General features: G+C 35.0%; 1 protein-coding gene across 1 annotated transcript in view; it reads right to left on the reverse strand.

The window, feature by feature from the left end:
• The window catches only part of LOC145280082 (uncharacterized), a 50,141-nt gene that overhangs the window by 13,257 nt on the left and 13,940 nt on the right, over nucleotides 1–22,944 (reverse strand). Inside the window, exons 2-4 of the mRNA XM_080131790.1 lie at nucleotides 18,988–19,075; nucleotides 14,539–14,617; nucleotides 10,399–10,544 (exon numbers count right to left, since the gene is read on the reverse strand). Coding sequence (XP_079987916.1) covers nucleotides 10,399–10,544; nucleotides 14,539–14,617; nucleotides 18,988–19,075 — 313 coding nt within the window. The remainder of the gene's footprint in view (nucleotides 1–10,398; nucleotides 10,545–14,538; nucleotides 14,618–18,987; nucleotides 19,076–22,944) is intronic.

Raw genomic sequence — 22,944 nt, forward strand, 5'->3', positions numbered from 1 at the left:
AAAGCCAGCCTGATCGCCACCATCTGCCAAGTATTCGCCCTGAGAATCCCTGGGCCTTGCAATAGACTTCCAAGTGAAGTAATAAATGCAACAACAATGCAATAATTTAATGTAAATTTAGGCCTCTTATCTGTAAATTTTTACCACTTTTTCTGTATATGGTATTGAAACAGACTTGTTTTATTTTTTGCCAAATAAATTGAATTGAAAATGTACATAATTTAAATACAGTTAATATTATTAGCTTATTAAATAATGTTGAATTGTTAAAACCCTTGCCTTCTTTGGCGGTGGTAAGTCCAACTGCTTACATTTCATTGGCTTTGGTCTCTGAATCATAGTGATAGACCCAGATGTCAACATGGCATTATTTTTTATGCAAAATGGTTTCAGCATTCCAAATTCTTTTATTTAACTTGTAGGTTAAATTACAGTGCAATTTGAAAAAAAATATAAAGATTGAATTTTCTCTGCATATAAAAAAATGTTTTAGATGTGGCCAAGGAAAGCATAAAATTGTCAGCATTTTTCATGAAGTGATTTTTTTTATCTGTTCAGTGTTGCTATTTACTTACTTCCCCATGAGAGTAAAGTTAGATACATGGACGTTTTTTTTAATGTGGGGGAGATCCATCCAGCTTCTCCAAAAAAGTATTTTGGATTGGAAGAAAAATATAAATTTTCTTAGTCTAGGAGGATTTCTCTTTCACTGACCGAAGACAGAATAGACCATGTGTAGCATCAGAACAGATACTACATTTTGTTCTTAGTGACAAGGCAAAGTTCCTATTTATTTGGCTCATCCACAAGGGCAATGTTAAACACAAGGTTTGTTTTAAAGGTGAGGAAAATTCAGCTCACCAAAAGGGGTGCCCTAGATTGGAAATAAAATAAAAATGGTCTCAGTATAGTAAGATTTCTCTTTTACTTACCGATGACAGAAAAGATGAAGTGTATTATCAGAACAGATACTATACTTTGCTTCAAAACAAAAGGCCAAGTCATAATGTGTTGATTTTGTATACAGTAGAATCCCGGGATACGGTTTTTTCAGGTTATGATGTGGAGCACCATGTTTTTCCAGTCTCTGGTTATGGTATTTGCCCCACCTTAAGGTGTTATCCTATTATTATATAATATTTTGATTGCAGAAGTTCCTCTCTGGACCAAATTAGCGTCAGTTTGCAAGAACAGATGCCACATACAAATTTATTATGTCTAAACTATTATCAACCATCTTATACAACTTTAGAATGCTGTTATAGACACATTTATTCATTAGAATAAAACCCTAGCTAAAAATCCTAGGAGAGGTATCATCACGATTGTCATCATCTACAGACAAAGTAGTTTTTATTTTTCCCTCTTTATCTACAGTACTCTTCCTGCCCCAGTCTACACCCAGAAGATATATACACATTATAACTATGTTTTCCAGGCACCCTTCTTAGCGGGGTTATAAACTCTTATACAAACCATTAACTTTCCATTTCACATTACACAAAATAATAATACACATTTCCAGCACTTCTCATTGGTTGCTAGCTCTCAACTTGCCTATTCCAGAATAGACACCTTATTGAATAAACGAACATGCTAGATTTTTTAAAACATGTCCGCTCTGTTTATGCGCTACATTAGTTAAAACCTAAAACAAACCAATTGTTTCTTTTTGGTTTTATTTTCCTTTTCCCAACTATATTACTTAAATTCTACTTTTGTTAATTACAATTACAAAAGCATCGGTGCCCGGCGTTGCCCGGGTGTTTGGAGGTGTGTGTTGAGCAAAAAAAAAAAAAAGTGATAGTAGGAAGGCAGGCTCGAACCCGTACTGCGAAGCAGGAAAAGAAAAAAAAACATGACATCTTTGCTGTTATGACCACCACCAAACCGAAAGTGGCTTAGGTTTAAATTAAGGCTAGACAGTCAAAAAGAGGGGATGGCTTTAAAAAATATCAGCGAAAAAAGCAACACCTCCCTGTAAAAAGTGCCCAGTTGAGGGTGAAAAAATTAATGTTTTTAGCTAATTTTTCGGTATTTGTCGTCTGAAAGGTCGAACTTCAAAATGATACAGATCTCATGAAAATCCGTCGCCTCTGTCGAAGGTTTTAGGCAGACATGCAAACATACATACATACATTTATATATTGGTAGCTCAATTTTCGACCCAAACCGATTAAAAAGCTTGCCCAATCTCTGAATACCCTTTATGTAAAATTTCAAATGTTTAGACCAGAAATTGTCTGAGTAATTTGGTAGAGATCGCAGAGGTAAAATTTTTAAAAACTTTGACCCCTATTATGACCCCTTAACATTTATAGTTTTGGGCTCAAATCAAGTTATTAAGTTAGATGCATGTCCAAGGAACCTATATCTAAAATTTCAAGTGTTTAGACACCAAATTGTCGAAGGAGTTTGGTAGAGTTCTCAAAGGTGAAATCGTTGAACTTTGACCCCTTAACAGCCAAATTTCTGACCGAAACCCGATCACATAGATTTTTCCAAATCTGAGTACCCTGTATATCAAATTTTGAGTCTATAGACTAAAAATGGTCAGAGTTATTGCGTAGGGAAATGTACACACACACACACACACACACACACACACACACACACACACGTTCACTTTTATAGATATATAGATCGATAGATAGATTGTTTTTTGCAAAATGAAACAAAAATGTAAGCACAATATTCGAGGTTTGCCATAACAGCGAGCGAACGAAAGATTTTGTAAACAAATACAAATGGAGAAAGTTAGATACACAGACAGAATAAGATAGGGATAGAGGGAGAGATGCAGATAGACAGATACCAAAAGAAAGAGAGAGAGAGAGAGAGAGAGAGAGAGAGAGAGAGAGAGAGAGAGAGAAATAATTTTTTGAAAAAGATTACACACTTTTTATTCATTTTAAGCAGAACATTTTCTTCACTTTTACACAATACACATAGAAGTTATTTTTATATTTTTAAACATTATAAATCTTTCCTTTACTTACAAACAATACGGACAGAATTTTTTTTGTATGTTTTTATTTTTAATTTTATACACGGAATATTTTTATAAATTTAAATGGGAAATAGTATGCTGACAACAAATACCGCCTTCGCATTACAATTGTCTGCAAATAAGTAGTTTTTCGATTATTAAGCACTATAATTTTTGTAAGCAATATTTTTTTTATGACTATTTTTCTCAAAAATGACGGTCTGGGTAATTTACGTGCATAAGAACAAAATTATTTTTATAGAAAATACAGTTGTGAAATTATTTTAAAAAAAAATCATTTTGGTTTGCCCACGTTATTTGTGACCTATTTGCGTTTAAGCACAATTTTTTTTATACAGAAAATACAGTTATGAAATTATTAAAAAAAATTTATCGTTTACCTACTTTATTAGTGACCTATTTGCGTTTAAAAAAAGACTATCACATTTAAATTGTCCACAAATAAGCAGTTTTTTAAACATTAAGCAATATAAATTTTTATGACTATTTTTCTAAAAAATACCTGGGGGGGGGGGTAATCTATGTGCATAACCACAACATGATTTTGTAGAAACTAAAGGTGTGAAGTTATTTAAAAAAAAAAATCAATATCGTTTACCTATATTATTTGTGACCTATTTGCGTTAAAAAAAAAAACCCAATGCATTTTAATTGTCCACAAATAGGCAGTTTTTCAAATACTAAGCAATATATTTTTTTATTATTATTTTTGTAAAAAAATACCGTTGGTGGGGTGAATCAAGGTGCATAAATATAAAATTATTTTATAAAAACTACAGTTGCAAAATTATTTTATAAAATCTACAGTTGTGAAATTATTTTATAAAAACTACAGTTGTGAAATTATTTTATAAAAACTACAGTTGCGAAATTATTTTATAAAATCTACAGTTGCAAAATTATTTTATAAAAACTACAGTTGTGAAATTATTTTATAAAAACTACAGTTGTGAAATTATTTTATAAAAACTACAGTTGCGAAATTATTTTATAAAATCTACAGTTGTGAAATTATTTTATAAAATCTACAGTTGCAAAATTATTTTATAAAATCTACAGTTGTGAAATTATTTTATAAAATCTACAGTTGCAAAATTATTTTATAAAAACTACAGTTGCAAAATTATTTTATAAAAACTACAGTTGCAAAATTATTTTATAAAAACTACAGTTGCAAAATTATTTTATAAAAACTACATTGTGAAATTATTTTTAAAACATTCATTTTGGTTTACCTATGTATTTGTGACCTATTTGCGTTTTAAAAAGACTAATATTTGATAGAAGTTTTTGGGCAATATAGTTACCGACGACGCTACTTCTTTTTGCTTTTATTTTACTTTGCTTTATGACGGGACGTTCCCTTTTCTTTCTTTTTTTTTACTGTTTTATTCCTAGATCGGTGCACACGACACCCTCTAACTAAAAGATCTCTAATGTCAATACGGTTATCTCCCTTGATGTAAACATAAGCCTTTTTTCAACATTTTGACATGAACGATTTGTCTATATTGTAAACGCTTCACAAACATTATACAGGTAAAATATTGATCATGTGATCATGTGATTATTAAATTTTAGGGTAGAAGCACGGATTTCTTACAAAACATCCTCCTCTAACATGTTCAGAATGGCTTTCGAAATAATAACGTTATTATTTCAGCAGCACGGTAACAAAACTACATCAGTACCTAATATTTTCATTTTTTTCCGACCGACACTACACTGCACACACAAAAATTCAAGGTTGTTTCATAGTATTTGCGCGTGGAGATCATGACAATGATTATCAAGGTTAAATTTGGTGCAGATATTTTGACCCCCGCCTCCACAAAATGGGGTGTCTATTCTGAAAACTGTTCTTAACAGGGGTAGGTTAGGGGGTGTCCATTCTGAGAGCCATTCTTACCATGAGGGTGTTAGGGGTGTCTATTCTAAAAGCCGTTCTTAACATGAGGAGGTATGGGGGTTGGGCAATACTAACAACAGCCATACTTAAACTTTTTATGAGGGGGGGGGAGATGCTTCCACCGGGCAACACCCAGTTAACGGGTTCTGCTAGTTTATAATGTTATTTGATTATATACATACATATATACGCACTCGTACCCCCTCAACATAAATACCTCCGACAAACCGACAAGCAGCTAAATCGCACCCCTTCACAGTAAAAATCCCTAGATGTAAGAGAGCCTTCTACTCCAGTAGTTTCTTCCCCCAGAACCGCTAGACTTTGGAATTCCCTTCCGGGTTTCTGCTTCCCCAACTGTACTGACATGCAGAAGTTCAAGTGTAACGTGAACCGACATCTTGTTGCCCAACTCCCCACATAGTACCCCTGTAGATTATGTCATTGATAGTAGCCCCCTACATCAAAGTGGCAATGTGCCTTGTTTGGGGTGAAAATGTAATAAAAAAAATTATATACTGTACTGTATTTTATTACTAATTTTTGATGCCATATCGTGGGATTCTACTGTATTTACTTAAATAATCTTTTTTTTAAGTCATGAAAATAGGGTTGTGGAGTTATAGGTTTCAAACTGAGTCAGAGTCGGACTCGTAAGAATGCTAGGAATTGGAGTTGGAGTTTTTAATCTCTGAAGAGTCAGCAGACAGCTTGAATATTGGAAGACTTTGAAATAAGGAGTCCGAATTTGGAATCTTACAAGTCGGACGTTATGTCTTCTAACTTTGCAATTTTGCATTAAACTACAGACCAAATTTTTTTTCGTATCTCTCATCTGATAAAAATGCAAGATCGCTGGTGCAAATAAATATAAGTAGTCCATTTATTTTTACACACATTGTCTACGATGGATGGGAATTTTTTCACATCACATAAAATCAAGTCTAGGGTCTTTAAAAAATAATTTTTTTATCAAAAAACAATACAAGCATTCAAACATAGATTTACATGATGGGTTTAATTCATTGATTAATGCAGTTAAGGCAAAGAAGAATTCCATAGTCCTTGAAGACACCATTGTTGCAGTTGTTTGTAATAGTAAAAACTAGGTGTTAAAAAATTAACAGCCAGCGTTGGCCTAAGGGTTAAATAAATGTCAAAGTTTTTAATACCTAGATCTCTAATTATATATAAAAGTCACATTTTGTGTGTGTGTGTGTGTGTGTGTGTGTGTGTGTGTGTGTGTGTGTGAGTTCCGTACGGAAATGGCTTGGTCGATTTTTTATGAAATTTCACACAAATGTACTTTATGTATTTGACAGCGTTCTTAGATAGGATTTGTATTAGAATGCCCCCTATAAGTATCCAAATTTTATAATCCAAAAAATCTGATTAAAGAAGGAACAGTTCGATTTCGACCAAACTGAACACTCTGATATCACAAGTGCATTTTAGAAGTTTTTATCACTGCACAAGCAGAAAGTCCAGACATATAAAACCAACAGTAGGTTATTTGATAAGATAGGGGAGCGTTTGAAATAATGTGTCTGTTTAGAGCACAATTCAACCATAATACTTAACGTTTGCGTTTTAAACTTTAATTCAAGCCATTATATATAAAAATCATTTTATAAAATCAACCGTAGGTTCTCTACAGTGCAATGCTGACAACAATGTATTCTAGACTAAATCACTGAGAGGAGGCATGTGAAGTTTCCTCCCTGTGCTTCATGGTGGGTTCCCAACTAGAACAGCCAATTAATTGGTTGGATTGAAAAGTGGCAAATTTCACAGATTTCGATGGCAATAAAAGTATTGGAAGTGTAGGATATTTGTTGATCCTAATTCAATCTCGGACAACGTTGGGTGTCTCTGATAGTGTAATATAAACAACATAGGTCGTTTGTACTTATAATAGTGAAAAAAAATTCAGAAAGTGATTGATTGAGATCAAAATGTGATAACATTCAACCAATGAGAATTCTTCAAAGATTTATTTTTTTTTTTTAAGTTAAGAGAAAAAAATATTGTTTCTCTTAAAAATAAACTTTATTAGGTGCTAAAAAGAAAATGCATATTTGTCTCTCTTTTTTTTTTTTTTTTTTTTTTTTTGTGGTAGAGTAAAGTGTCGCCGACGGTCTAAAATTAAGAAGGAACTTTTGTTCAGAAAACACGGGATAAAAAGCAGACAAAAATAAAAAAATAAAAAAAATCCAATAAAACCAATCACAGATTATGAATGAGTCAAATCTCACACTCTAAAACAACTTCACAAAAAAAAAAAAAAAAAGAAAGCTCGTAAAAACTGTCTGATTCTGGGAAAAATAAGCTGCCTGACCTGAGATGATCTTAATAAAAAAAATAAATTTATTACTCTTCACCCCCAAACAAGATATATTGCCACTTGGGATGTAAGGGGCTACTATTTGGGATCATACCTAACAGAGGACTATGGGGAGTTGAGCAGTGAGATGTCTGATCATATTACATTTAAACATATGCAAGTTAGTACAGGCAGTAAACAGGGAGGGAATTCCAAATTATAGTAGTCCGAGGTGGAAAAAAAATCTATTAAAGTAGAAATCTTTCCAGCATCTAGAGACCTCAACAGTGAAGGAGTGAGATTTTGCTGCTTGTTGGGTTAGAAAGAATCATGTATGTCGAGGTGGCACGAGTGCATTGAGTTAATCAAAGCACATTTGATTAAATTATTTGTAAAACAGACACCAGGATTCAACATTGCAGCGATGGGACAGAGGTTAGAGCTTGGCTGACAGTGCGGGATCTATTAGATTTGAGACTCTTTTTGTGTCCCCGTCTGAGCGAGAGACTAGTGGTAGATGCACCAGTCAAGATGTAGCAACAGCGTTCGATACATGGGCAAATGATGGCTTTGTAGAGATATAGAATACTCTCAGGTGTGAAAAATAATAATGTAAGTTCGTCAACCACTAACAAACAAGACCCCCCCCCCCAAGGCTCCCAACTGCACAAATCATTTTCTTGTTTGTCTTTGCACAGCAGTTTTCTGTTTGCTTTACTTGAAATAAAAAGGATGAATCAATATTTCTGCTGACAACGTAAGGAGAATAGAAAATGGATTTTGGGTTTACCTTCTGCAACCCCGTAACTCATGCTTCCCTTATTTTGTCCTTTAGTCCTCACATTCCATGAGCGATGTTTGTGACAAAAAGGGGAAGAATTAATGTTTTATGGGCCGGAATCTATTCATTTAACACTTATCATTGGCAAGTTTTTGCCCTTGAAATATCATCTCGATAACACATGACCGAAAGAGTAATGGTTGGCCTAAATCCAGGGGGGGGGGTCTATTTTCTTACTAAATAGGCAATTTTTATTGATAAGGAAAAAAAAAAATTGTACTGTGGTTTAATACAAAATTGCAAAGTTAGAAGGCATAACGTCCGACTTCAAGTTCATTGAGTAAATCAGGGCATATTCCATTAAAGTATTTGCAAAAAAGGCACTGGGATTCAACATTGCAGTGATGGGACAGATGTTGGAGCTGGACTGATAGTGCGGGACCTATTAGATTTCAGACTCTTTTTCTTTGGACACTGTTTAAAAGTGAGACTAGTGGTAGATGCTCCAGCCCAGATGTGCCATGCATAGGCAAATTGTGGCTTTGTAAAGATATAGTATACTCTCTGGTGTTGGAACTTTGTTAACCACCATCAACAAACACGCAAACACCCTCCACTGCTAAAAAAAAGGTTCCTAACTTCACAAATCATTTTCTCGTTTGTCTTTGCACAACAGTTTTCGGCCTCATTATTGCTTTGCTTCAAATAAAAAAAGAAGAATCAATATTTCTGTTGACAACGTAAGGAAAATAAAAAGTGGATCTTGCGTTTACTTTCAACAACCTCTTTCTTCCCTTATTTTGTGCTTTAGTCCTCACATGCCATGAGCCGTGTTTCTGACAAAGGGGATGAAATGCCGTTTTATGGATTAGAATCTATCCACGTAGCACTTATTGTTGGCAAGTATTTTTTACCTTGAAATAATATCCAGATAACACATGACCGAAAGAGTCATAGTTTGTGCAAATCCATAACTCTTGTTTCTCTTATTTTGTCCTTTAGTTCTTACATTCCATGAGCAATGTTTTCTGACAAAGGGAAAAAATTTTCTGTGCCAGAATCTATCTATCTTACACTTTTGGTTGACTAATTTTTGACCTTGAAATAGTATTTTTTAAGTTCTTACATTCAGTGGCTTCATGCCTTGTTTATCCATATACCACTAACTGTTGGTTAGTTTTTAATCCTGAAGTGTGTGTATGTATGTATGTGCGTGTGTGTGTGTGTGTCTTTTTTTAGCTCCTTACATCAAGTGACTTCATGCCTTATCTATCCCCCCCCCCTCCTCCATAAAAAAAAAAAACTATTAAAAATTATCACTTTTGATTGTCGTTGGTTAATTATTCTGTTCGTTATGGATAGATATAAATATTCAGTTTTATTTTGGGTGAAATGAAAACAGAGACATAAAGAGATAGATAGATAGATAGATCACCTCTGTCATACTTATTAGATACTAGCTGGTTTTGTGAACTCAATGTCATTTTGCAAAGTTTGTTAATTTTGATATTAATCTATTTATCTTTTTAAAGAGTATAAAGGAATGAAAAGAAAGAGGAAATATTTCAGCATGACAGTCTCAAGAAAATTGCTATTTCGAACTTAAGCATGACAGACCAAGAAAATTGCAATTTCAAACTTAAGCATGACAAACCAAGAAAATTGCTATTTCAAACTTAAGCATGACAGACCAAGAAAATTGCTATTTCAAACTAGAGTATTTGTATTATTTATTTAAATTATAGGAATCTGTTTTTATGGTAATATAAGAGTAATAAATGAATGAAAAAACTTTTGCGTTTATTCGTTTAGATTTATAGGGAACTAACCCGGGTGCCCAGCATTGCCCGGGTGTTTGGAGGTGTGTGTTGAGCAAGAAGAAAAAGTGGTAGTAGGCAGGCAGGCTCGAACCTGTACCGCGAAGGAGGAAGAGAATGTGAAAAAAAAAGCCTGACGTTTTTGCTGTTGCGCCCATCGCCAAACTGGCAGTGACGTAGGTTTAAATTAAAACTAGACAATCGAAAAGAGGGGATGATTTTCGAAAATATCGGCGAAAAAACCGACCCACCCTGTAGAAAAGTGCCCAGTTGAGAGTGAAGGGATTGATATTTTTAGCCAAATTTTCGATATTTGTCGTCTGATGGGTCAAGCTTAAAAACGGTACCGATCTCATGAAAATCCGTCGCCTCATGGAAAGTTTTAGGCAGACATACATACATACATACATACATACATACATACATACATACATACATACATTTAAATAGACAGGTGAGATTTATGTTATAGAAAGATCATGACTACATGCGTTAATAGAGATTCAAGTAGCCTTCTGTATGCCTCCTAAACCTGTGTGTATCTAAACAATCACTTACATCTTTTTGTAGCTGTCTTGAATTTTCTTGAGTGTTTTCACGGAAACCTTTGGAAGGATGTATGTGTCCAGCTTGAGGTCTTCTGCCGGGTCACATAAGCCTAAAGCCGTCTGGCGACTACGGTAGCCTGGATAAGGCCCACGAGGCTGCATCAAAATGAAAAAACAAAAAGCAAAAACATCATTTCTAATAAGAATGATAACAATTCTATTGTCAGTAGCAAAAGTCCAAAATTATACAGGGTAAGACATGAGGTGGAGTCCTACATCCTGTGCTAATTCTCCTAAAAATGAAAATTAAATTCTACTTTTTTTAGGAGATTACTTAAAAACAGAGTAGGAGATAAAAAACAAAAAAAAAAAAGTAAGAGATAAAAAACGTAGGAGATAAAAAAAAAACAAAAACAATATTTTATGCAGGCTGGAACGATAAAATTTTCGCCATAGAAAAGATGACATGATTTCATTTCCGTTTGATGAAAACCAATTTTCTTTGTTGCATACCATCTACTAGTTGGTTAATTGTGTACAAATCCCAAGAGCGATAGGAGCCTTCTGTCATGTTTGAAAGTGACACAATGTTCAACAAACGAGATCAGAGATGCGCCGCTATACAACCCATGCTCTCTACTGATCCAAGTTATGACAACAGGACCATTGCCAGCACCATCAAAATGCAAATTCAACAGTTCAATGCTTAAGAGTACAGCTCAACAAAATTTCCGGCCATGGTTATGGTCTTTGGTGTGGTTTTGAGGGCCACATCATGCCATCTCACATCTTCGAAGTGTACCTGGATGTGCTGAAGAGTGTGATGATGTCCTGGTGCAATCAGGTGGCTTCTGGCAGACCCTAGGTGTGGCAGCAGGACCCGGCACCGGCCCACAAGTCCAAAGAGACCCAGGTTTAGCTTCAAAAGGAGTGCTACGACTTTGTACTCTTCTCTCAATGGCCTCCTCCTTCCCTGACCTGAACCCGCTGGACTATAAAAGTTTTAAACGAAAGCAGTAGTGTTGTTTTCTTTAGGGCGACAACTTTATCATTCCACCCTGTACTTGAGAATAGGGAATCACTTTCACATATAGATTTAACGTAAAATGATCACCCACTTCCAGGTTAGATAGCATGTTTAAAGTCAAGTCCTGGAAAACGCTTCCTAGTTCATTACCATGTGATTGTAATCATTTTACATTAAATTTACACTTGAAAGTGATTCCCAACTCCAAAATCTTAGATTAAAAAAAAAAAAATTTACAACCTACTTTTTATGTTTTCTACATGTAATAGCCTAAGATGGTTGGTTGTTATTTTTGTTTTACGGCATATCAACCCTTTTCAGGTTATTTAATGCCGAATCCAGTGATTTTGAAGAAAATTTTCTTTAATAGAATATATTTGTTTTTTTTTTTCAAGTCGGTTTCTATTTAATCCATAGTTGAGACTCTAACAGGTACTACCACTACGGGTCAGAGTGGACCTGGAAGCAATGGCAATTAAAGGGTGGCTCCACACTCCCCAAAGTCTGCAAGCTGGGACCTCACCATCGAATATAGTTTAAGCAATGACCAAAGACTCTTTATCTGAAAGTACATCTTTTAAACTCCTCAGCCTAACGTTCAAAGGAAGCATGAGTTGGAACAATTACATTGAGAGCATTGCCAGGACCGCTGCAAAGAAGGTAGGTTCTCTCTACCGTGCTAGAAAGCTACTAACGCCCGAAAGTATCCTGTACCTCTATAAGGTATATATATTCGCTCATGCATGGAGTAATGTTGTCACATTTGGGCTGGTGCATCTGCTACTAGTCTCTCACTCCTAGACAAGGTTCAAAAGAGATTCACCAACCCGATAGGCCCTGAACTGTCATCTAAGCTTCAGCCTCTGTCCAATCCAGAAATGTAGCATCCCTCTGCCTGTTCTACAAGTACTTTAACGGTGAATGCTCTGACGAACTGCAAGCACTCGTATACCCTCAATGTAAATATCCCTGACAAACCCGACAAGCAGCTAAATCCCAGCCCTTCACAGTAGAGATCCCTAGATGTAAGAGAGTCTTCTACTCCAGTAGTTTCTTCCCTAGAACCGCTAGACTTTGGAATTCCCTTCCGGGTTTCTGCTTCCCCAACTGTACTGACATGCAGAAGTTCAAGTGTAACGTGGGCCGACATCTTGCTACCCAACACCCCACATAGTACCCCTGTAGATTATGTCATTGATAGTAGCCCCCTACATCAAAGTGGCAATGTGTCTTGTTTAGGGTGAAAATGTAATAAAAAAATTAAAAAAAGGTCATATCCTAAGAAAGTAGAATCAATTTTCTTTTTTGTTAATTAGCAATGGATGCAGTGCTTCACTTTTCCTATACATGATAAGTGTTAATAACATTTTTCAAGGAAAAAAAAAGTTAACTATTTAACCTGTGGATTCATAAAATGATAAAATAAGGTTCATGTGGTTTAACAAATGCAGTATTCATTTTTTTTTTTTAGTGCCTGATTGCATTCCTAGAGTGAACAGATACAACAGCTGTATTTCAAAATTTATAATGATCGGTTAATTAGTTTATGCGTCAATCCTATACATGTAAATATATCAACATATACCCATATCTAATTTTATCTAGAGATAGGTCGTTTTTATTTCAGGGTGGTATGATTGTAAATACGTACATATGTAATTGCAATTATTTCTTAATCATTATTTTTTTACATTCATTTTCGATCTTCGTGCGTAGCCAATCACGGTTCTCTTTGTAATAATAATCTTAAGACACATATTACGAAGTTCGTGACCCGATCCAATATGGCGGTACACTTGATGAAGAATAAGGTCCACCATGGGTGTTGCTATCAAGTTGACAAGAAAGTTCTTGCGGTTTTTAATTTTTAAATTCAGATGAACATATCTCGGCTCAAACGGAAATTTATTGATCGAAATAAGCACTATCAGAATCAACACGCTTTTGTCAACGCAAAAAAAGTGCCTTTTTACCAGTAACGTAAAATTCTTATGTTCTGGTAGCGATGAAGTTGCTGAAGGCGTTTTTGGCATTGCTTAGGTTTTTGAAGTATTTCTCAGGCAGAAAGTTAATCGAGATGCTTGCAAAAAGTAGTAGTCGGTAGGTGAGAGGTCTGGAGAGTACAGCAGTTGAAGCAGAATTGTTTAGCCTTTTCTGTTGACTAATGCTGGCTGTTGTTGGATTTTCTGATGCATTTCATCCATTTGTTGACAGTACTTATTTGCTATAATAGTTTTGCCAGCATTCAAAAACTGTAATGGATGAAACTGGTCGCAAACAACCAAACAATCAACATAACCTTCTTTTGGCTTCAGGAAGTGTGTAGAGCTTTTTTGGCGTCTAACCACTGAGCTAAGCATCGCCGGTTGTTGTTAAGAACCCACTTTTCATTGCAAGTCACAACCCAGTCGAGAAATGGGTCATTCTTGTTGCGTAAAAGAAGGGAAAATGACACTTCATAATGGCGTTTCTTTTGATTGTCGTCCAATTCATGAAGCACCCATTTATCTATTTTTTTTTGTCTTTCCAATCTCTCTCCAGTGGTCGGAAATCGTCGCATATGTTACATCTAATTCAGAAACAAGTTCTTGAACAGTTGAGTGTTGATTGGCTTTGACTAAAGCTCTTAATTGATCATTGTCAGCATCCGATGGCTGATCACTACACCCATCATCTTCAAGACTCGTCGTCTCCACGAAATTTCTTAAACCACCATTGTACTGTGTGTTCAGTAGTGCTTCCTGTGCCAAACGCTTTGTTGATATCACGAGCTGTTTCAGCAGCTTTTTGGCCTAGCTTGAATTGAAATAAGAAAATTGTGCGAATTTTACTTTTTTTTCATCTTGTATTCAACGTTCTGAAAAGAAGACATAATTGTTTTAAAACGATTCTAATCTAAACGATTAGATAGAACAGAAAACGATCTTTAAGATTATATATAAAGTAAAAGTATTATAACGAAAACTTATTTGAAAATACATCATTTGAAATCAAAATTAAAAATTACACAAGAACTTTCTTCTCAACTTAAGATAAAAACGCATAAAATGAAATATCCCAATATTAGTTTTTTTTTTTTTTTTTAAATTTTTTTTTATACAACACATTGGATGATTAACTCACGTGTTCCATCATGTATCTGACCAGGCTTGTGTCATAATAAGGCTCCAAACTTGTGAATATATAGGGTTGAAATTTCACCCTGAAAAAAAAAAAAAAGAAATATTTTAAAACATTTCATTTTCAAATTACATTAAAAATACAAATGGCTAAAAGAGAAAAAAAGAAAACTTCAGATCGAATGAGTATTAATTCCACAACAACAATAAGTAAAAGTAAGAAAAAATAAAGCCTGGAAAATAAAATCCAGGTTCAAAACAGTCATAAGACGACATAAAACAGCATTGCATATTTTGGTTGAGATCAAATTGTTTCCAATGACTATGAGCAGATCATGATGTCATAATCGTAAGATCAATCTCGAGAAATGGGAGTAAGGGTGGGAGGAGTGGACGGAGATGGGGGACGAGTAGAAAAGAGGAAGACATGTTTTAGAATCACCAATAAATTATTTATGCTTTTCCCCCTTTTCCTTCTTTCCATTCTTCCTTTCTTCCCCTTTTTTCTCCCCCTTTTTTCTCGTTTGCATCTTTTCCTTTTCTTCCTTATCTCTTAACCTCTTCACTAATGTATGTAAGAATGATATACAAGAGGGTAACAAGTCTTACATTTTCTGACCACAAAAAATTATAGTAAAATTAAAAGCATTTTTATAACTGAATAACCTCAATTAAATCTGAAACCCCTTTTAGCATAGATATGTTAAATTCACATTCCCCTGCTGATTGAACCTATACACAGTAGTATATTTAAGATTTAGGGCGGCCATAACAGACACATACAAATACTATTCTTTCTAGTCTTCCATTACCTCTATTTCGATATTTAACCCCGACCCTTTCCCCTTCCTTCCTATATCTCAACACAGACTCAAATCGCACCCCTATTGGTTCTTATTTACATACAACCAAGTCTTATTTTTCACAACATTTGACAGAACCTTCCGATATTAACTCCCTGTGATGAGAAGACTTGATATTTTCATTGCAAACTTTGCTTTAGTATAAGCTGTATTGCCTGAAGAGGTCTCTAGTTACTGGTAACTAGCTTTCCGAAACATGCTCAAGACTGTGTAGCAACATATTACTGCTTATGTAAAAACAAATAAATAGTATATATATATATATATATATATATATATATATATATATATATATATATATAACTACTTCATTTACTCACACAAATTTAATATACGAAAGTATAGATTTATGCGTAAACTTTAAGTATTTACTTCAAAAGTGCTCAATACGTAGGTAGAGCTAATTAGTAATTTATAAAATATATATGGCGATTAAGCTACACTGAATATTCTGCATTTCATCCACTGTAGGATTCGTCAGGCTTATGCGCGAATTTTGTGGTCGCTTCTTGTTTTTGTATATGTTGAGGATTTCTAGTTAGCCAATCAGCTTTCTAGTATCCACCGCGCCCCCTCCTATCAGCCAATGGGCATGCATTTTATCGAACAAAGGATCTGTTTTAGAACTAGGTTAGTGGTTTAAGGTGGATCTTTCCCTCCTTTTTTTTTTTTTAAATATATGAATATACCTATGTGTATTTTTTTTTTTTATATATGAATATACCTATGTGTACACACACACACATGCACACATATATACATATATATACATATATGTGTGATCGTTTATGTATATTCATGTTTATTTAATTTGTTTATTTGTTTGTTTTCTATTGTTATTGTTAGTTTTAAAGCTATTTTGTATCGCTATCCTAGAGTAAGTTTTATTTTGTGAATTGCATTTATCTTGTTCATTATTAGTATTATTATTTATGGTATGGTTGTTCTTGTCCGGGGTTGGTTTGTTATTATTATTATTATTATTATTATTATTATTATTATTATTATTATTTCTGCTAGTGTTGGTTTTATTTCTGTCATGGTGTGTACTTTTTTTATTGTTTATTTTGTTGTTGTTTACATTGTTTTCATTTAGTATTTTGTTATTATGTGCTTTAATTATCATCTCTAAATTTTCGCAACAACTGTAAGATAACTTCAAAGTATTTTTATTGAAGATTTTGTGTAAGGGGTTGGTTGCGGGAAAGTGTTTTTGAATAAGATCTAGAAATTTCTTGCCAGGTTTTGTTTTTAACATTTGATTGTATGGGGCCGTATACCAAATTATAGTTCTTTTTCTTCTATTTTTAATTTTATTATAGCTGTTGGTGTTTTGTTGCTTATATTTGATATCGATATTTTTGTATCCACTATTTTTTAGGGCTGTTTCGTAGATATTGGTTGACCTGTTAAATGCATTTTCATCGCTTGAGTTATTACTAAGTCTACTTACGATCGAGTTAGGAATGTGTTTTATAATTGATGGTGGGTGGTTGGACTTAGGGTTTACCTAAATTGGAGTAGCGTTATCTTTTAAGTATGGTTCATATGTGTTTTTATCTAAGTTTAACGTGACGTCCAGGAAGTTTGTTATTTTTATGTTAGCTGATACGTCCGCTTTTAGACCTAATTTTTTCATTTCTTTGTGTATGATTTTCTTAGTTTTCTCCCTTGACTTTGTTGGAGTTTTTTATTATAGCTAGTCCGTCATCTCTATATAGGCCGATATCCGTAGTATCGAATATCCTTGTGAGGGTATATAGAATGAATAATCCCACAAGATCTGATGCCTCTGCAGAGTCTCTGGCACCGATCGCCAAATCGAACGAATTTTTCATTTTAGTTTTTATCCATTGGTTATTGTTATTTATTAGAACTGATTTTCTACATTTTTTAATGATGTTGATTTCTTCCGAGGATATATCAGTGTATGCCTCGGCAAATTCTAGGGCAATGTTAAAAAGTTCTTCGGATATCGAGGGATAAAAGTCTATGATGTCAAACTGTATGAACGTACATTTATCTTTGTTTTCTATATTTTTAAACCAGGTGATTGCTTCGGTAGTATTTGCCCACTGGTTTAGTTCTAGGTCCCGTTTTATTTGTTTGTTTACTCTAGAAAGTATAGTTTTGCTAATTCTACCTATTTCTGGTTTAGTTGGGTTTATCAGGCGGGTGCTGGAATTATTATTAAAGTCCCATTTGTGGTCTTTAAGCAGAATGTATGACTCTCTAGGTTTCAATTTGCCAACTTTATCGCTAATTTTTAGTTTATCGGTAATTTGTTTACTTTCAGTATTTATTATATCTATGTAGTCGCATTCGTTTGTGTCTAGTTTTTTGTAATGTTTTCTGTGATTTGTTTGTTATATTCTTGCTTATCTATTTTGTAAAAGTTTCTGGTTTTATCTGCTTTTACAAAGATTTTATTAGAGTTGTTTATGATATCATTCAAACACGGTATATATATGATATGCATGTATATATATGTATATGATGTGTGTGCATATATATATATATATATATATATGATATGCATGTATATATATGTATATGATATGTGTGTGTGTATATATATATATATATATATATATATATATATATATGCATATGTGATTTCACAATCCCTCAGCAGTAAATGCTGATGCAATTGATAGCCTACCACAATGTGAAGTCATATTGAGAATGGATCGTTTGCCTAGTCTGGTTGAGGTGCAGTTGGCTATCGCACAAGTCAACGGTTGCAAGGCATCTGGTTTGGAGGTGTTAATATTGCTAATGCTATCCTTGGTTTTGTTGAGGAAATCTAGGAAGGTGCTCCTGTTCCACAGGATTGGATTGATAGTGCCTTGGTGACCCTGTTTAATGGAAAGGGACAGAAGAATGTTTGTGACCACTACCGTGTGATCACGCTTTTGGAAGCTGCTGGGAAAGTTCTTGCATGACTTCTATTAAACAGGTTACTGGAGGATGTTTGTCCTAATGCTATTCCAGAGTCACAAAGTGGCTTTAGGTCTGGCAGAGGAGCTATGGATATGATTTTTTCAGCCTGGCAAGTCCAGGAGAAATAAATTGAACAACAGATACCACTGTATCAAGTGTTGGTGGATCTAACCAAAGCATTTGACACCGTTAATAGGGATGCTCTCTGATTGATCTTAGAGAAAGTAGGGTGTCCTCCAACCTTTGTTAGAATATTCAAGGAACTGCACAAGGACATGAAAGCTCGAGTCTCGTTTAACGGAAAATTGTCTGATGAAATCCCTGTTGACAATGGTGTCAAACAAGGTGATATTCCTGGCCCTACACTTTTCTCTATATATTTTTCTGCTCTACTTGCCCATGCGTTTTGGGATTGCGATAAGTGTGTCATGTTAAAGTTTCGAACCACAGGTCGCATTTCTAATCTTAGAAGATTTTAATGCCAGAACCAAGCTGCATCGTGTCTTGGTCAAGGAGTTACTGTATGCAGACGATGTTGTTTTTTTTGTCTTCTGTTTATATATAAAATTAGATATGTTTAATATGCAAATAAATAACATGCTAAATAAAAAAAAAACAATCTGATTTTTATGACACAATTGACTTACTGAGCCGGTTTGTTGATTCGAGAAGATTCTATTTTAAGACATTTCTCTAGTTCCTTCAACTCCCGCAGATTCTTACAGTTCATATGTCCTGGAAAAAAAAAAATTAAATTAAAAAAAGAAAAAAAAAACATGCAAACAAAAGGTTCTCTCTATCGTGCTAAAAGACTACATCATGGAGTATTGTCACCACATCAGGGGTGGTGCATCTACCACTAGTGTCTCCCTCTTGGATAGGGCCTCAAAAAAGTCTTCAATCTAATAGGTCCCACTTTGTCAACTAAGCTCCAGCCCCTGTACCATCACCGCAATGCTGAATCCCTGTGCCTGTTATACAAGCATTTTAATGGAATGTGCTCTGATGAACTCGTTGCACTTGTGCCCCCTTGACATAGATATCCCTGACAAACCCGCTTAACAACAAAATCTCCCCACTTCACTGTTGAGGTCCCTAAATACCAGAAAGCTTTCTATTCTAATAGTTTCTTCCCTCGAACAGCTAGACTTTGGAATTCCCTTTCTGCTACCTATTTCCTTGACTGTACTGAGATGCAGAACTTTAAATGTAATGTAAACCAACATCTTGTTAATCTTTCCTTCGCATGGTCCAAAATAGTAGCCCCTAACGTCGTCCAAGTGACGATATGCCTTGTTAGAAGTGAACGTAACTAAAAAAACCAAAAAAAAACAACCTCCCCAATAAAACAAAAAAAAACACATAAAAACAAAAACAAAAACACATAAGACACAAAAAGCAAAAAAAACAAAACAAAAACACATTAAAAAAACACATTAAAAAAACAAAAAACAAAAAAACAACAAAAAACACAAACCAAAATAAACACAAAAAACAGAAAACACAAAAAAACAAGAAAAAAATAAAACAAAAATAAAACAAAAAAATAAATCCACTTCATTACAATCATGTAATAAATATGCACTGAAATTAGTTATTGACAACAGAATACACTTTAATCATCATGATAAATCAATTGATGAAAACAGTGCCCCAGGGGTCAATCCTGGCCCAACTCTCTTCCTGATCTATATTAATGATCTCTCAAATCACATACTAAAATCATTCGTAGACATTTGTGCTGACGACACTACCATCTATGGCAACACTTCAAAGGCTGTAAACGACCACGTTCTCTCTGATTCTCTCTCCTCTGATCTTGAGCATGTGGTGCAATGGAGAAAGAGGTGGCTGGTTAATTTTAATGCATCTAAAACCAAGTTTCTATCTTTACATCATCAACGCTCTGATCCCTGTCTGGCATCAATTGAAATGAATGGCTCTCGTCTTGGGGAGGCTCCATGTTTTCACAAGCTTCTGGTTCTGACCTTTGCTCCTGATCTGCAATGGTACAGATACATCAAATCCGTTGCCAAAGCTGCTGGAAAAATGATGGGATTGTTCTACCACTCCAGCAGATATCTCACTTCTGATGCAATTCTCTATCTGTATAAGAGTCATGTATGTCCACGAATGGAGTACTGTTGCCATATCTGGGCAGAAGCTGCTAGAAACAGCTTATCTTGCCTTGACAGAGTTCAAAATAGACTTCATAGCCTAGTGGGGGATGCCCTTTTCTCTTCCTTGCAACTTCTTTCTCACAGAAGAGACGTTGCAAGCCTCTGCTCTATCATTATTTCATGGCAAGTACTCGTCTGAGCTCCAGTCTAGCTGAAACTACTATCAATAATTTTCCCCACTCTTTATCTATGCCTAAACCTAAACGTAGATCAGTGGCGTATCTAGGGTATGGCAGGCATGGCCCGTGCCATGGGCGCCACTCTGACATGAGCGCAAAAATTGCTTGACAAAAATTAAAATTAGTAGTTAGGTATATCTAAGGTATAAATTATTAAGAAGGGGCGCACATTCAAACTTTGCCATGCGCGCCATTTTACATAGGTACGCCACTGACGTAGATTCCATGAACAAAGCTTATTTCTTAGAACTGCATACTTGTAGAATTCTCTTCTATTTACCTGCTTTCAAGCTGACTTCAATATGTCTGTCTTCAAGTTCAATGTAAACAAGTTCTTGATGAGCCGTTTCCCTTAAGTAATCCAATTTATCAAATTTACACTTCTAACGATTATTATGATATTTTCCTTTGCCCACTGTTCACTCTCTAACCCTTATCCACGAGTTGCCTCTATCCCTTGATAAGTGGTTATTCCTTTGTAAAAAAACAAAAGCAAAAAGAAACCCAGACTTTTATTGCTATTGCTAATTGATAATAAAAGGAACCTCTAGTGAAACATAAACCCTTGTACAGTACTGTAATTGGAAAACCTATACCAACCACCTTACCCAGTTGATTAGAACCAGAAAAGGAAGAACACTGCAAACAATTACACGAGAGTTCAGCAAGCATGAAAACCCATCATGACCATTATTATAGCAGAACCAAGAAATTACAACCATTATGCTCAAGTCAGTTTGGATAATAAATAAACTCGGCATGCTGGAATTGTTTTTCCCATTGTACCACATGCTCAAGATGAGAGGAGAGAGAATTGGAGAGAACTTGGTCGTTTACGGTCTTAGATGTGCTACCATAGATAGTAGTGTCATCAGCATAAATGTCTGCGAATTACTCTTAGAGTAACCATGCACACTTCTTCATACTTGATAACGTTAAGAGTTTCGAATCTTTCCCTTTTGCTTCAAGAAATCTGCGGTTGAAGTAACGTAGAAATTTTTCACAAATATTTATTTGTTAAAAAGTATTTAATTCTCATTTGCAATCATTGATTTTAGAGTCATAGTATGATTTGTTAGGATTGGTTGGAATTAGTGTATAAGAGTTTTTTTTTGTCGTTTTTTAGAGTCAAGGTTATTCATAGATTCTGGTTAGCGTATCTTTTTAGGGTGAAGATTATGTGAGAGCAGATTAGTGTCAGTTTAGGGTCTGAATAAACATTTTTTAAACTTGTCCAGCTTCATCCGAGTTGGAGGTTTTGTCATGATGTCGGCGATCATACTTGCTGTGGGACAGTAAATTATTTGCATTTTATTATTATTCAGAGCTTCTCGGATAAATGGTATCTAATGTCGATGTGTTTACATGAATGGGGTCTTTAGAAAGTGCTATAGCGCTTTGACTGTCTCCGAATATTTTTATGGGGACGTGTTCTCGGTGTGGATCCATTTCCTTGAATAGTTGCACAAGATATAGCCCCTCTTGGGTGGCTTTTGCAGCACTACATACTCAGCCTCGCATGTGAATAGAGCGACCATAGGTTGCCTTCCAGGAAATAGGCGGCCCATCCTGGGTTAGGCTAAAGCAATATATGGATGTACTGTGTCTGTCTCATTGATCAGACACCCAATCGGTGTTACTGTATATGCGATTAGGTGGATTTGTTTTCGCATAGTGCAGTTGGTGTTGCGTCGTACCCTTTATGTATCTCAGTATGTGTTTAGCTGCCACCCAATGCTTTTCTTGTTGCTTGGACACATATTGCGACAATTTCCCGAGAATATAGCATAGGTCTGGTTAGGTGCAGATCATCAGGTAAATTAGACTCCTGATGACCTTGCGGTATTTCCTGGGGTTATCTGGATATAACCTTTGGTTATATTGAAGTCTATTCCGAGGAAATGGTACTGTTTTCCGAGATCTTTCATTTTAAATTCCGATGTTAACAACTGTTTGGTGTCATTTAGTGAGTTGATGTTATCAGCAGCAATGATTAAATCATTGACCAACGAGATGATGATAACTTTTTCTTTGCTGTTGTGTTACATATAGATGCAATGGTCCACCTGAATTTAGGTAAAGCCTTGTCTGCTGAAGTAGCTGTGGAGGATTTGATTCTAGTTTTGACCTGATTGTTTTAGGCCATACAGGGATTTGTTCAGTAAACAGACTAGTTTCTCGTCTGTTTCCCCTTTTGTCTCAAATCCTGCCGGTTGTTCCACGTAAATTTTGTGGTCAATTGGAA

Source organism: Euprymna scolopes, chromosome 7, assembly GCF_053919585.1.
Source record: "Euprymna scolopes isolate OS-2025 chromosome 7, ASM5391958v1, whole genome shotgun sequence".
Classification (NCBI taxonomy): domain Eukaryota; kingdom Metazoa; phylum Mollusca; class Cephalopoda; order Sepiida; family Sepiolidae; genus Euprymna; species Euprymna scolopes.